Source organism: Ovis canadensis, chromosome 15 (genome assembly GCF_042477335.2).
Source record: "Ovis canadensis isolate MfBH-ARS-UI-01 breed Bighorn chromosome 15, ARS-UI_OviCan_v2, whole genome shotgun sequence".
NCBI lineage: Eukaryota > Metazoa > Chordata > Mammalia > Artiodactyla > Bovidae > Ovis > Ovis canadensis.
In genome coordinates, this window is record NC_091259.1 from 36,913,980 (window position 1) to 36,930,605 (window position 16,626).

Genomic DNA, 16,626 nt, shown 5'->3' on the forward strand with positions numbered 1-16,626 from the left:
AAATCAGTAATGTGATTTACAAATACTTTCCATCACTCTAGGTATTGTCTTTTCACTTGCACTTGAAAAGTATGCTCCATTTTTTCCCTCTGTGTAACTTCAGAGTACCCTTGAGGATCTGCATCCTCTTCACCTGACAAGAAAACTGCAACCCAATCAAAGACAGCATATTTGAACACACTGCCTGGCACCTAATAAGAGCTCACAAGTTTCAGTTATTGTTAATGCTACTGTTGCTTCACAGACAAAAATGATCTATGAAGAATCATAGAAGCTGTTTCAGTAAGGCACATCGGTGGGAAAAATAGAAAGCATAAGTCCGTAAATGCCTAAGCAGAGCCAGGGTTCACCACCTCATAGCTATTGCCGATACATGGGTTTCCCAGGCCCGTTTACTCCTACCGACCTCCGAAACACCGCTCTCCCTGCTCAACGCGACCCGCCCCCAACACAACCAACCCCAAGGCCGCTTCCGGCCACTTCCGCCCGGCCGCAGCCAGTTAGTGCATGCGCTGTGGGAATGTTTGCGCGCCCGCTCCCAGCACAGGGCGACACACCCAGCTTCCGGCGCCTGGATGAAATTGCACACGGCTTGGCGCCTAGTCATGACGTCAGTTCCGGTTGCCTTGCTGACTCGGAAGTGGCAGCTCTTCGGCCACTGAGACTCTGTCGTGTCGTCGCTGCTGGCCTTTCAGGCTCTGGTAAGAGAGGATATGGCTGGAGGGGAGGGGATCGTTGAGTCTGCAGTGTGATTTTTTTTTTTTCTCCTAGTCGGATGCCAGTCCAAATCTTTGCACGCTTACCGCCTCCAAATTCTCCTGTCCTTTCCTGAACACTGGCTCTCCTTCAAGAACTTCGACCCTGTCTGGTTTGGGAACCCCTTACAGTGCTCCTGTTTCTCGCATTTCTGCCCCTCGTTGCCATTCCGCTCCTGGAAAAGGCCAGAATCCTGGCCTTGCATTATTTTTGGCTTTCCTTCTCTAGAACGTGCCCCTAGTGGGTAGGTCTCCCTGTGTGCCGCGAATCCCTTATGGAACCTGGGGTGATAAAATATAGAGAGTAGACAACAGATACCCTGGTGCCAAAGAAGAGAAAATTAAACTTGGGTCCCTGTAGTCAAACCAGTTGAATCCATGTGGCAAGGTGTTGACATTTGTTAAGGCAAGTGATCATTCACCCCTCAAAACTCTTCTGTTATTCTGCTTCTTGCTCCCTCAGCATTTGGGTTTAGAGGACACTTCTAAAATTAAGTAACCGAGCTCAGAAGCTTATGTTTGATGCGTATTCTCTTTGGAATCAGCTTTTCACTCCAAGAACAAGGATATGTACGTTTAGTCTCACTGCCATAGGCTGTTTTGGTCTCACAAGGGAGCCCTCATATAAAATGGGACCCAGGAAGGAATGCTGTCTGCTTTGCAGCTTGATGAGATCCTTCTAGTTTGATGTAATTTAAGGATCTGTTGGCATGTAGAGGTCTGAAAGGGTTATTGGGTGGAGCATGTAACCCTGAAATAATTTTTTAAATTTCTTTTTCGGTTTGATCTATGTATTACTCTGGGCTTCCCAAGTGGTGCCATGGTAAAGAACCCACCTGCTAATGCAGGCAGGCTCAGAAGACTCGGGTTCCATCCAAGCCTTGGGAAGGTCTTCTGGAGTAGGAAATGGCAACCCACTCCAATATTCTTGCCTGGGAAGTTCCATGGACAGAGGATCTGGGTGGGCTACAGGCCACGGGGTCCCAGAGTGAGACACAGCTGGGCAACCGTGCAGGTGCATGCACACACACGTATTACTCTCCAGGAAAGAAATCTTGTGGAGTATGATTTAATAAAGCTTGATTATGACAGTCTCATTTTTGTGAAGTATTCCAAGTATTTCTGTTTAAAAGCAATACCAAGTTTGATGTTAAAACATTTATGTGGTCATGTCTTTAAAGGCTGAAAGTGCCCCCTTAAGAGGATTAGCCATATTCTCAAGAAGATTGTATAGGACTGGAGGTAGACAACTTTTATAAATGTAGAGCCTTGCAGCACATCTATCAGAAATGTGTTTTTAAAGGGTATGTATTGGGGGAATTCCCTGGCAGTCCCATGTTAGGACTCTGCACTTTCATTGCCAAGGGCCCAGATTCAATCCCTGGTTGGAGAATTAAGATCCTGCAAGCCTCACGGCCAAAAGTAAATAAATAAATAAAGAGGATGCATTTTTAAAATCAAATCCAAAAACTTCTAAGAATTGGCAGATGTGTCATGCCAAAGGCTGACGACAGGATAGTGCTTTATGGTATGGTAGTTGAAAGGAGATTATAAATTCCCAGTGATATTGAATATTAAACAATATCAAGATTCCATTTTATCAGACTTTTCTTTTGGAGTGGGTCACATCTGGTTGCTCTTTTTACATTTGTGAGATCCTTGACCAAATCTAAACTGACATCCCTACAAAGGTTTCATCAAATGATCCTCCCTTTTCATGTAAAATTTTCCTGGTTGCACAGTTAGCTCTTTTTCCATGAAAATAGTTGTTGCACAGATTTGAAGTACATATGAGAAAGATGAGCTTAATGAGGTAGGCAAAGCCCTTTTTGTCTTTCATCATGGATGACAACAGAGCTTTATTTCCATTCTCTGTTCTACACATACTGAGATACCAAAGGGCCACAAGTGTCTGGCCTGATACCTTGACCTTCCACTGCAACCCAAGACAAACAGTAAAACCCTTACCTTAAAGTAGGACTGTGGGTGCTGCTATTGATTACAAGAAGGTCAGGAGTAATTACATGTAAGATTGACTCATTTGATGCATGTTTTGGATTTTGTGTTTATGGAATATACCAGACACAAGAAAAAAAATAATTAGGTATGAGCCTGTACTCATATTGCTTACCTTCTAGTAAGAAAGAAGATCTACATTAGGAATACAATGTAGGAAGTTATAATTAGAAAGTTATAAGTCCTGTTGATATAGATAAAATGTCATGGGAAGCTAACTTTTTGTGGACCATTTTAAGTCTTTATGGAATTTGTTGCAATATTGCTTCTGTTTTGTATTTTGTTTTTTGTGTTTTACTGTGAGGCATGTGGGGTCTTAGCTCCCGGACCAGGGAGGACAAGGAATTGAACCTACACCCCCTGCACTGGGAGGTGAAGTCCTAACCACTGGGTTACCAGGGAAGTCTTAAGCTAGCTTTATATAATGTGACAGTGTATTATTGAGAAAGGAGGAAATAATGCCATTTATGAGGATAAATCCTCTTTAGGTCTCTTGATAGTCTTAGAGCCCGTGTATGTCCTACGTTCTAATTCTTGGCTTTCGATTTCCTTCCTTTTTGCATAGGTAGTGCAAGTGATGCATCTCCTTTGTACTAATCTGAACTCTTTTCAGTTGTATTTTTAAAAACTCATTTGAACTGGCTCCCACAGTGTAGGGAGATCTGTTGGCTTTTTTATACCTGAGAAGGCTCTCTTTCCATCTCACATGTCTTTTCCTACATGTTGGTTTAGTTTTAGGCTAGGCCTTCACTAGACGGTGGAAAGACGGCAACTCTGGGTTCCTGTCTTACCAGCCTAGCAACCTAAGCAGGAAAAAAAAAAGAGTTTCCTTTTCTGTTGGTTTAGCCAAAGGCCTGAAGCTAGTGTTCACTGATTCTTTTAGGTTGGTGCAAAAGTAATTGCGGTTTCTGCATTGTTGAAGTTTACCACTTGATATTGGAATACATTCTTAAATATGGTTATGTTATACATCATTTTAATGTGCATTTCTCCCTTAATTTTTTTGCTAATGACTTATTACTTGCTATTTATTTTATATTTATTTTAGACTATGTAAATGATGTTAGACAAAAGCAAATTTGAGCGATTTTCTTATGCAAGTTCAAAATGGGTCATAAAACAGTGGAGACAACTCGAAACATCAAACTCATTTGGCCCAGGAACTAATGAATGTACAATGCAGTGGTGGTTCAAGTTTTGCAAAGGAATTGAGAGCCTTGAAGTTGAGCGTAGTAGCCAGCCATCAGAAGTTGACAGCAACCTATTGAGAGAATCATCAAAGCTGATCCTCTTACAACTACATGTTTTAAGAAGTTGCCAAAGAGCTCAGTGCTGACCATTTTCATTCGGCATTTGAAACAAATTGGAAAGTTGAAAAGGCTCGATAAGTAGGTGCCTCATGCACTGACTGCAAATCAAAAAAGTCATCCTTTTGGAATGTCGTCTTCTCTTATTCTATGCAACAAAAACGAACCATTTCTCAATCAGATTGTGACATGCAACAAAAAGTGGATTTTATATGACAACCAGTGACATCCAACTCAGGGGTTGCACTGAGAAGAAGCTCCAAAGCACTTCCCAAAGCCAAACCTGCACCCCAAAAAAGGTCATGGTCACTGTTTGGTGGTCTGCTGCCAGCCTGATCCACTTCAGCTTTCTGAATTCCAGAGAAGCCATTACATCTGAGAAGTATGCTCAGCAGATCGATGAGATACACCAAAACCTGCAATGCCTGCAGCTGGCATTGGTCAACAGAAAGGGCCCAATTCTCCACAACAGCTCCCAACAACACATCACACAACCAACGATTCGAAAGTTAAATGAATTGGGCTATGAAGTTTTTGTTTTTGTTTTTGTTTTTTTTTAATTGAAGGATAATTGCTTTACAGAATTTTGTTGTTTTCTGTCAAACCTTAACATGAATCAGCCATAGGTATACATGTCCCCTCCTTCTTGAACCTCCCTCCCATCTCCCTTCCTATCTCACCCTTCTAGGTTGATGCAGAGCCCCTGTTTGAGTTCCCTGAGACATACAGCAAATTCCCATTGGCTATCTTATTTTACATATGGTAATGTAAGTTTCCACATTACTCTCTCCTCCCCTCTCCCCATGTCCATAAGTCTGTTCGCTATGTCTGTTTCTCCATTGCTGCCCTGCAAATAAATTCTTTGGTACCATCCTGCTGCTGCTGCTGCTGCTGCTAAGTCCGACCCCATAGACGGCCTCCCATCAGGCTCCCCCTTCCCTGGGATTCTCCAGACAAGAACACTGGAGTGGGTTGCCATTTTCTTCTTCAGTGCATAAAAGGGAAAGTGAAGTTGCTCAGTCATGTCCAACTCTTAGCAACCTCATGGACTGCAGCCTACCAGGCTCCTCCATCCATGGAATTTTCCAGGCCAGAGTACTGGAGTGGGGTGCCATTTCCTTCTCCGACCATCCTTCTAGATTCCATATATATGCATTAGTATACAATATTTATCTTTCTTTTTCTGATTTACTTCACTCTGTATAATAGGCTCTAGGTTCATTCACCTCATTAGAACTGACTCCAATGTGTTCTTTTTAATGGCTGAGTAATAGTCCACTGTGTATATGTATAACAACTTCTTTACCCATTCATCTGTCAGTGGACATCTAGGTTGCTTCCATGTTCTAGCTATTGTAAATAGTGCTGCAGTGAACATTGGGGTACATGTGTCTTTTTCAGTTTTGGTTTCCTCGGGGTATATGCCTAGGAGTGGGATTGCTGGGTCATAGGGTGGTTTTATTCCTAGCTTTTTAAGGAATCTCCATACTGTCTTCTGTAGTAGCTGTATCAGTTTACATTCCCACCAACAGTGCAAGAAGTTTTGCCTCATCCACCATATTCACCTGACCTCACACCAACCTACTAGCACTTCTTCAAGCATCTCGACAACTTTTTGCAAGGAAAATACTTCCACAACCTGCAGGATGCAGAAAATGCTTTCCAAGAGTTCATCGAATCCTGAAGCATTTACGCCACAGGAACCAACATTTGTTTCTTGTTGGCAAAAATGTGTTGATTGTAATGGTTCCTATTTTAATTAATAAAGATGTATTAGAGCCTAGTTATAATGATACAAAATTCATGGTCTGAAACCGCAATTACGTTTGCACCAATCTAATAACAGGCCTTGCTAGAGAATCAGTGCCCACTCCTGAATCAGTCCCTTTGGCTAGAGACTGCTGTATTCTTTTTGGCCAAGCCAGATTCATATGCCCATTCCTAGAGCTAGTGGGTGAGGTCATCCCTTCTGAACACATGGACTGGGAGCAGAGTGGATCCTCAAAGGAAAACTGGGGGTGTCATGTTGAAAAAAGAAATTGATATTTTGGAGACAGAAAAATAAAAAGAGCTCACTACACTTTTTGCATTCCTCTGGGTATCTCAGGATAGAAGTAGGGTGGTGATCAGCTAACAGTGACACAATTCTTGGTGCTTTTACATGAATTAAGGGAAGTAAGTAAGGGCAATGCCAAAGAATGTTCAAACTGTCATACAGTTGCGCTCATTTCACATGCTAGCAAGGTAATGCTCAAATCCTTCAAGCTAGGCTTCAACAGAATGTGAACCGAGAACTTCCAGAAGTACAAGCTGGATTTAGAAAAGGCAGAGGAAACAGAAATCAAATTGCCAACTTGCTTTGGATCATAGAAGAAGCAAGGGAATTCCAGAAAAACATCTGTTTCATTGACTGTGCTAAAGCCTTTGACTGTGTGGATCACAACAAACTGTGGAAAACTCTTCAAGAGATGGGAATACCAGACGACCTTACCTGTCTCCTGCAAAACCTGTGTGCAGGTCAAGAAGCAACAGTTAGAACCGGACATGGAACAAAGGACGTCAAAATTGGGAAAGGAGTACATGAAAGCTGTATATTGTCACCCTGCTTATTTTACTGCTATGCAGAGCACATCATGGGAAACACCAGGCTGGATGAACCACAAGCTGGAATCAAGATTGCCGGGAGAAATATCAGGAACCTCAGATGTGCAGATGACACCACCCTAATGGCAGAAAGTGAAGGGGAATTGAAGAGCGTCTTGATTAAGGTGAACAAGGAGGGTAAAAAAGCTGGCTTATAACTCAGCATTCAAAAAACGAAGATCATGGCATCTGATCCCATTACTTCATGGCAAATAGATGAGGGAAAATTGGAAACAGTGACAGATTTTATTTTCCTGGGCTCCAGAATCACTGTGGATGGTGACTGCAGCCATGAAATTAAATGACACTTGCTCCTTGGAAGAAAAGCTATGACAAACCTAGACAGCATATTAAAAAGCAGAGATATCACTTTGCTGACAAAGGTCCATATACTCAAAGCTGTGATTATTCCAGTAGCAATGTATGGATGTGAGAGTTAGACTATAAAGAAGGCTGAGCACCAAAGAATTGATGTTTTCAAACTGTGGTGCTGGAGAAGACTCTTGAGGGTCTCTTGGATAACAGGGAGATAAACCAGGCAACCTTAAAGGAGTTCATCCCTGAATTTTCATTGGAAGGGTTGATGCTGAAGCTGAAACTCGAATACTTTGGCCACCTGATGGAAAGAATCAACTCATTGGAAAACACTCTGTTGCTAGGAAAGATTAAGAACAGGAGGATAAGGGTGCAACAGAGGACGGTCTGGATGGATGGCATCATGGAATCAATGGACATGAGTTTGAGCAAACACCAGGAGATAGTGATGGACAGGGAAGCCTGGTGTGCTGCAGTCCCTGGAGTCACAGAATCAGACACAACCTAGCGACTGAACAACAGTACAGTGTTTAAAGAGAAGGAAAGACCTCGTAAGGATTGTTAATCCCAACTTTAAGTATGCTATCTTTCTTTTTTGCATGATTAAGCTCAATTAAACTATACATAATAAAAAGTAAAATACATAGAGCAACATCTAACCTTTCAGTTCTTTCAAGTAGTCAAGGCCAGCAGCATGCTGAGACGAGACTAGACTGTCATTACAGCTCAGTAATCATTAGCTTTTAGGCAGAAAGCTCAACAGAGGAACACGAAGCAACAGGTAGAGATGCCTCAGAACTGTCAAGAAGTGTTATAGTCTCTCTCCAAAAAAGAGTAACTTTTCCGACTTGTATTAGCTTTTGTTAGTGTGATTCCATAAGGAGTCTTACCTCAATTAAAGGTAAACCAAATGTTCTTTTTGCCTCCTGCCTTGTATCCCTGACCCCACTGCTTCTAAGAACCTCTGTCCTTGTAGCAGTTCAGCATCCTCGTAAGCAGAATATTCATACCCTTTGTCTCTTCTCACCCTTTTCAGGGTTGTATTTCTATGCTGTGGCCTTAAAATTTCAAAAGGGGAGAAAGCCTTTCAGGGAACTCTGCTCATCCTGCTATACCCCTGAGTCCCCTTGGCGCTTGGATGAGGAAATGTTATCAGAAGAGTGCAAATGCAGGCTCAGTCAGCTCCTCTAAATACCTTTGAGGTATATATCTATTTCATATTACACACCAGGAATTGTGTTTCTTCAGTATTGTAAAAACCAGATAAACAGGGAAGATTAAATGTAGAATTAAGCAAAGACCATTTTGTTCTTGGAGGAAGAAACATCAGTAGTCATAAGCCAGGAAGTAGAGATGGATTGCTTAATATAGATTTAAAACCCATGGTATGCTCCTAATCTGATTCCTATCCTGGTTTGCAATTCCACCTCTGACATATAGGCTTCCATTTAGTTTCTGTGTAGCTGAAGAGTTCCTGGCTCCAACCCGCAAGTCACAGAAGCCTGAGCAAGCACAAGCACCACTTTATGCTCATCCTGAATGAGAACTAGTCAACCAGCCTAGAGATTTGTGAGAAATCCATAGTTTCTGTCATGTTTAAGTGCCACTTTGTTGTTACACTAGTAGCTCAGTTTCCTCTTTGACTTAAATAATCCTCTCTATTTAACCTATTTTTTAAAAAGGTATAGCAAATAGAACATGTCAACAGATAATTGCGTTCCTGAGCATCTTTTAAGTTTCTTGGTTTTAGCCACCCCCAAATCAGGCCAGCTTCTCCAGTTGGTCAGTTTGTAACCATTTTGCCAAAAACGCCTTAATCTTGGAACAAAAGTTGGCAAGTCTTACCCAAAGCCTTTTAAAATACACTGTAGTCAAGGAATGGGAAAAGAAACAACTATGATTTTATCACAACTGTTGTGTTATCTGCCCTTCCACGTCTTAATACCTGTCCTTTCTATAGCCCCTCCCCCTAGGTCTGGATGGAGGATACTTTAAAGTGAAATGACAGACCAGGAGAATAACAACAACATCTCAAGTAACCCCTTTGCTGCTCTTTTTGGCTCCTTGGCTGATGCCAAACAGTTTGCAGCAATCCAAAAAGAGCAGCTGAAGCAGCAATCTGGTAAGTGGAGGAGCCAATAGCAACGGATGAGATGACCTAGAATGGGGTCTTCCCAAATTAAGTATTCTTTGGGTCCTTAATTGCAACTGGAATTTATATTTAGGGCAGAAGTTGGTATTTTGTTCGTATTTGTTGTTTGTTTGGTTTGGGGGACTTCTCCTTGTCCTATCCCTGGCTTAAAAAGACCAGAGAACAGGTGGTTCTGGAGTAACAGATGCCCATCATGCTCCCAAAGCTGTCAAGCTTTCTTGTTTTACAAATCATCTAGCAAAAGATACTTAACAAAGATGCTAAAAACATAGGAAACTGAGGTTATAGTGGTAGGTGTGGGAAACAAGTCACATGCAGCTGTAGACAGCAGGTGTGTTAAAGGAAGACTTAGAGCCTTCCAGTCTATAGAGAAATGAGATTTGTTCTTAAGCCCAGTGCTTCAGAGCCTTATCTCAAGCAAAATGCTTCTTTCATAGCTTACTTTTTTTTTTATGTTTTTTTTATTTTTTATTTTTTTTTAAATTTTAAAATCTTTAATTCTTACATGCGTTCCCAAACATGAACCCCCCTCCCACCTCCCTCCCCAGCTTACTGCTTTTAGAACAGAGTTCTAGGAAAATCTGACCCTTACCCTTTATGTGAAAAAAATTAGGACATCTTACTAATCAGAAAAGTGATTTTCCTCATCTGGGACCAAAGTAAAGATCAAGTCTAGCTTCCTCCCTATAGGTAATATATGAACTAGAAGAATTAGGATGCTGTTTCCCAAATATATCAGTTTTCTGAGCATATGCACAAACTTTCAAGCCAGAAATTGCTCCCTTTCTCCTCCCTCCAAAAAAATGTGTTTTTATTTTTAGGAAAGGAGAAACACTTATACTTTGCCTTTATTTTGTTTATTTCAGAAGTGTTCAGATATGTACACTTCTGTGTACATATGGCCTTACTCTCTGATTAGGATTGAATAAAAAAGAAGTGAGAGCAAGACAGATGAGTAGTAGACAGAGACAGATGAAACAGAGAAGAAATACATGTAATGCTGACCTTCTTAACATGATGGAAAGAGGAAGCTCTGAGTCTCAGTCTCTGAAAACTTTCCCAGATTTCTAAAATATAGGCTCAGAATGGGAACCCTTGGATTAGGAGATTGTAGGAGATTGAAGAGTGTAGAACTGGAAAAATAAGGAAATGAGAAAAAAATTTTAAGTATGTGGTTGAGGGAAATTTTGCTAATCAGCACCTATCACTCTTGGAGTTCAGAGGAGACCTTAATGGTATAGGAATAGAGCAACTGAACACTCATCCCTCTGGCCATAAACAGACATAAGGCTGGCTAGGACTGGGAGCATTGCAGTGGGAACAAGTCAGGTGCATGCCCTTCTGTTACTATTTTGGCACCTCATCGTCTTAGTTTGTTTACACTGAGTTTGCCAGGTCACCAGGTCTAACCTGTTTTCCTCCAGCAGTTAGTACTATCACAAAACCTTTGACCTCCTGTATTGAGCTTCACTTTTGCTCAGTTCACCACACTGAAGCAACTCTGCATCTGAGAATTTTGCCCAAGCATCACAGCCAAAAATAAATAAATAAAAATTTAAAAGTAACAAAAATGTGTTCTCTTAAAATCAGGGAAAAGCCATGTATTTAATATAATTAAAGGCCTGTTGATCTATTAGATAATTCTTTGCTCACTAGGATTCTGTAGGGAAGATAATGTTGCTACTTTTGGCATTATGGAATATAATTAATTATGAGTAGAAAAAATAAAACTTCGTTTTTGAAATATGGTAGATTTTATAACCAGGGATTTCAGAATTCTGTACTTAAGATGTTTACTGATATAACTCAATAACAAAAAACCCCAAACAATCCAATTTAAAAATGGACAGAGGATCTGAATTAATATTTTTCCAAAGATGACATATAGATGGTCAACATCTGCATGAAAAAGTGCTCAACATCATTAATTGGAGCAATGTAAATCAAAACCACTACATGCTTGTTAGAATGGTTATTATCAAAAAGACAAGAAATAAGTGTTGGCAGGGATGTGGAGCAAAGGGCACCCTTGTGCACTGTTGGTGGGATTGTAAGTTGGTTCAGCCACTGGAAAATATCAGCATGGAGGTTCCTAAAAAAATTAAATATAAAGCTACCATATGATCCAGCAATTCTACCTCTGGGTATTTATCCAAAGAAAACAAAAACACTAATTGGAGAAGATATATGCACCCCCATGTTCATTGCAGCATTATTCAGGTGGACAGTAGATGGGCCTTGAGGGCACTGTGCTGAGGCAAATAAGTCAGAGAAAGACAAATACCATATGATCTCACTTACACTGGAATATTAAAAAAAAACAAGCAGACTAGATTTGGAGTTGCCAGAGGCAGGGGTTGGGGGTGACAAAATGGGTGAAGAGTTCCAAAAGGTACAAACTTCCAGTAATAGGCATAAGGATGCAGTGAACAGCATGGTGACTGTAGTTAACAACACTGTATTGCATGTGTATTTGAACGTTGCTAAGAAAGTAGCCCTTAAAAGTTCTTACCACAAGAAAAAAAATTGTAGCTATTTATGGTGACATAGGGGCTTCCCAGGTGGCGCTAGTGGTAAAAAATCTACCTGCCAACGCAGGAGATAGAAGAGGGTGTGGGTTCAGTCCCTGGGTTGGGAAGATCTCCTGAGGGAGGGCATGGCAACCCACTCCAGTATACTTGTCTGCAGAATCGCATAGACAGAGGAGCCTGACGGGCTACACAGTCCATGGGGTCGCAAAGAGTTGGACACAACTGAAGTGACTTAGCACACACACACACATACCGTGACAGATGTTAACCTGATTTATTGTGGTGATCATTTAACAATATATACAAATATTGTCATGTTGGTCACCTGAAACAAATATATGCCAATGATACCTTAATAAAAAAAAAAAAAACAAGATGATGACTGACTTGAGATGTTCACTAATAAGTTAATATCCAAAATTAACCTCCCCCGCTTGGTGACATTTATCATGCATACTTGGTTTTCTCTTAAAGGGAGGATTGTAACTGTTAATGACTTACATTTTCTGGCAGATGAACTCCCAGCCAGCCCAGATGACTCGGATAATAGTGTGTCAGAGAGCCTGGATGAATTTGATTACTCTGTGGCTGAGATCAGCCGCTCATTCCGTTCACAGCAGGAAATATGTGAGCAACTCAACATCAATCACATGATCCAAAGGATCTTCCTCATCACTCTGGACAACAGTGAGTTACAGATTTGCAGCCAATGGATTCACTACCCTGTCTTTCCTGCTTGGGCTAAGGATTCTCTCTTAGAAACTTACTGTATCTGATGGTTAAACAAACCCACCAAACTCCCAGGAACACAGGGTTTATTTATATTTTCAAGGAAGCGTTTGTTAAAGCAGTATTTTGACACACATACAACTTTCATTTCTGTGTTGATTCTGACTGGACTATGTAGCTTCTGCTGCCTTTTCTACTTTGAAAGGGCTATGGGAGTGGTAGCCAAGTCTATTTTCTTCTCAGAGGTGATCTAAACATTTTGATGCAAGCCCCAAGAAGAATTAGGTAGTGTTTCCCCTCTGTGCCCTGTCTGTAGTTAAACCCCCAAACTACTGCTGATGTCTGGGATTTACTCTTTAAATGTCATGATGTTACGTTTATAACAAAGCACGTGCTCTTTGGGGTGGGGGTGGGGGGTTTAAATCTGTAGATACTGTTGTGTGTGTCAAGATCACTCTGATATTACCTGAGTCAAACTTCGGATTCGAGAGAAGTGCTGTCAAGATCAGTTGTCTGTGTAAGGCAGAAGCATTATTCTTAACCTATCAGACTAAAACCATTTCTCAGGTGACCCGAGCCTGAAAAGTGGGAATGGCATCCCCAGCCGGTGTGTGTATTTGGAAGAAATGGCAGTAGACCTGGAAGATCAAGACTGGCTTGATATGAACAACGTAGAGCAGGTACCATTCTTCCATTCCTTACATGTGCCTTCAGTAAAAATCAGCCATGCAGCTGAATTCTGCTCCCCATTCTCCAACCATGGCTTTCTTAGCTCTGTCTCTTAAACCATCTGTGTTGTTCCTCTTTTGGATCTGCTCATCTACCCACGGTCCCATGTCCAAATCTATCCATCCTGCAAGACACAGTTAATAAGTCATCCCATTTACAAAGTTTCACCAGGTATAAGTTGTTATTTTCTCTCTGGGCACTTACAGTAATCTCTTGCATCTCTTACAAGAGTTGTCTCTTTCCATCCCATGTAGTGACTTTTCTATGTACCTCTCTTCTCTCTCCCATAGACATTTAACTTATTGAGGCCAAGGCCCCTCTCTTTCTTTATATCTTTTTCAAAATCAAAACTACATTCTACCTTCCAAGTGCTTAATTAATATTAAACGGATGAAAGTTTGGTAGGGAAGACACTTGACAACTTGTAGTTTAACTTCATACATTTAAACTGTCTATATAAAGTCTGAGTGAAATCAGCAGTCATGAAGAGTAGTAGATTTCACATATAAGTTTAATCTCTCATTCTCCACACTATTCAACAAATATTCTTTTAATGCGTACTCTGTGCTTGGGACTATGCTAGACACTTAAGCTTGCTTTAGGATAACAATATAAACAATTAAATTTGTATACATAATTTTTTTTAATTGAGGGATAATTGCCTTACACTGTTGTGTTGGTTTCTGCTATACAACAGTATGAATCATCTGTAAGTATTAATATACATAAATCCCCTTCCTCTTGAGCCTTCTCACCAACCCTCCCCATCCCACCTCTCTGAAACTGAGCTGAACTGCCTGTGTTATACAGCAACTTCCCACTGGTGTTTTATTTCTCACATGGTAGTATATATGTGAGTGCTACTCTCTCAATTCACCCTGCTTTCCCCTTCCCTTCTCTCTGTCCACAAGTTCATTCTCTGTGTCTGCATCTATATTCCTGCCCTTTTTTCCCTTTTACATTCTGTGATTCTCGTAATTACCTGCGTCAAAATTATCTTTTATGGCTTGATGCTCTAAAACTAACTTTGCAGTGGACAGGGATGGAGGTAGATAAATCAGGAGTTTGGAATTAACAGATACACACTACTGTATACAAAATAGATAAACAACAGAGACCAAATGCATAGCACAGGGAACTACATTCAATATCTTATAATACCTATAATAGAAAAGAATCTGAAAAAGAATAGATGTGTGTGTGTGTGTGTGTGTGTGTGTACCTAAATCACTTTCCTGTACACCTGAAACTAACACAACATTGTAAATCAACTATACTTCAGTAAAAAAAATGTAAACATAAATAAAAAATTTAAAATGTATTTATTTATGTAAAATAAATAAAAATGTCATGCAAAGTTACATTAACTTTGCAGTGATTTAGTATTCTTGTTTCTTTGTTTTTCCTAATAGGCTGTCTTCACTCGCTTATTACTTCAAGATCCAGGCAACCACTTGATTAACATGACTTCTTCTACAACATTGAATCTCTCTGCTGATCGAGATGCAGGGGAGAGGCACAGTTTTTGTTACCTTTATTCCTGCTTTCAAAGAGCCAAGGAGGAGGTAAAGAAATCATTGCCATTAAGTACTCTTGGCTACGACGTAACCCAGAGGATTGGATCAGTGTCTCTTATATTAGTTGGTATACATCATAGTGTATCTGGAACTGGATATCAGAGGTCCTGTTAAGTTTGTTTTCTGAAGTTTTAATCTCTCCTTTTCTGTGACTTGGGGTCTTCCCCTTCCCCAGTTAACAAATGCCTCTTATTCTTTCTACAAACGTCTTTAAAAAAAAAATCACACCTTTTTAAAAAAAAAAGATCTGATAAATTCATTTCTACTGAGGTGTGTATAACAGAGTAGACTAAGCTTGATCACTTCCAGCAATAGAATTTCTAAGAGGTGATTCCTTAACCCAAGGAATGAACTCATGGCTTTCCAAGCATCCATAGCAAAGCCCTATTGTTTTGAGACACAGTGTCTTTCCCCTTCTGTTTGCTGTATCTGCCCTTGTGCCAGGTCACAGAGCTAGCATCTTTCCTCTCTTTGTTGCTGTTTCCAGATTACCAAAGTTCCAGAGAACCTACTACCCTTTGCAGTACAGTGCAGGAACCTCACTGTGTCCAATACCCGAACAGTCCTTCTCACCCCAGAGATCTATGTTGACCAAAACATCCACGAGCAGCTGGTAGATTTGATGGTAGAAGCCACCCTAGGAGGCCGTGAGTATATAAGCAAGATCTGTGAGCGTCTGCATTTGGTTTCTGTAACATTCCTCTGATTGCATTAAAAGGCCTCAGAGCCACTATGGTTCCAGCATAAATGAATAAAATGGGTTTCAGTACCAGTAGAATTATCAAAAGTTCAGCAAAGTAAAGAGCTGTGTGTAAAGGCATATAGAAATTCCTTTGGCCTTGTCTCGTTTGTCTTCCATCAGATTTTGAAGGTGTAGCTGAGTTTCTGGATGAGGTCATTGGAGCCTTGATATTAGATGAGGAAGTTCGAACATTTCCAGAAGTCATGATTCCAGTGTTTGACATTTTATTGGGCCGAATCAAAGATCTAGAACTCTGCCAGATTCTGCTGTACGCGTATCTGGACATTCTTCTCTATTTCACTAAGCAGAAGGATATGGCCAAGGTAGGTCTGAAAGTTCACATGTGTTCAGTTGAGTTGGAAGCTTATGCTTCCCTGTCCTGAGGGCAGTGTAATATTACCTATTGTATAAGAAAGGTACATTGGTTATTACATAGTCTTTTTTTGTTTTGTTTTGTTTTTTTGACTATGCTGTGTGGCTTGTGGGATCTTAGTTCCCCAATCAGGGATCGAACCCACATCCCCTGCATTGGTAGATCCTTAACCACTGGACCACTAGGGAAGTGCCGGTTGTTGTATAGTCTTAACTCTTTGAAGCTCTCTCACCCGATCACTTACCTCATCATACAGACAATTGACTAGGACTTGTCTTTTCCTACAGGTTTTTGTAGACTACATTCAGCCCAAGGATCCAAGTAATGGACAGATGTACCAGAAGACCTTGCTAGGAGTAATCTTGAATATCTCCTGCTTATTAAAGACACCGGGAGTCATAGAAAATCATGGCTACTTCCTGAACCCATCTCGTTCCAGTCCCCAGGAGATCAAAGTACAAGAGGCCAACATTCATCAGGTGGAGCTGTTTCCTGGTGCATTCCTGTCCCCAATCTCTTAAGTATTGTTTCCTCAGGAAGCAAATGCAGACAAGGCTGCTTGAGCCTTTTAGGAAAGCAGATTGATCTGGGTGACTCTCTACCGTAATTGTGTAAAAAAATGGCCCTCTTTTTAGCATGTGCTAAGAGCAAAGGACAGACCCTTGTTTGGTTCAGAATAAGCTGCTACTATTCTTTGCCCCGTGTTGTAGCACAGTCACCTGCTCTCAATTCTCATTTTCCTCACCAAGGTATTTCT

The 16,626-nt window shown here is 40.8% G+C and overlaps 1 protein-coding gene across 4 annotated transcripts in view; it reads left to right on the forward strand.

Moving 5' to 3' along the window:
- The first annotated feature begins 604 nt into the window (after positions 1-604).
- The window catches only part of UBE4A (ubiquitination factor E4A), a 37,702-nt gene continuing 21,680 nt past the window's right edge, over positions 605-16,626 (forward strand). For 2 of the 4 annotated variants that reach the window (XM_069555334.1, XM_069555336.1), the window contains exons 1-9: positions 606-701; positions 8,073-8,238; positions 8,997-9,158; positions 12,233-12,406; positions 13,016-13,128; positions 14,590-14,742; positions 15,242-15,401; positions 15,617-15,819; positions 16,157-16,348. In XM_069555334.1, the coding sequence (XP_069411435.1) occupies positions 9,038-9,158; positions 12,233-12,406; positions 13,016-13,128; positions 14,590-14,742; positions 15,242-15,401; positions 15,617-15,819; positions 16,157-16,348 (1,116 nt within the window). In that variant the 5' untranslated portion in view covers positions 606-701; positions 8,073-8,238; positions 8,997-9,037. Of the gene's footprint in view, positions 702-8,072; positions 8,239-8,996; positions 9,159-12,232; positions 12,407-13,015; positions 13,129-14,589; positions 14,743-15,241; positions 15,402-15,616; positions 15,820-16,156; positions 16,349-16,626 lie in introns of all 4 variants that reach the window. The other 2 variants (XM_069555333.1, XM_069555335.1) reach the window with 2 other exon arrangements.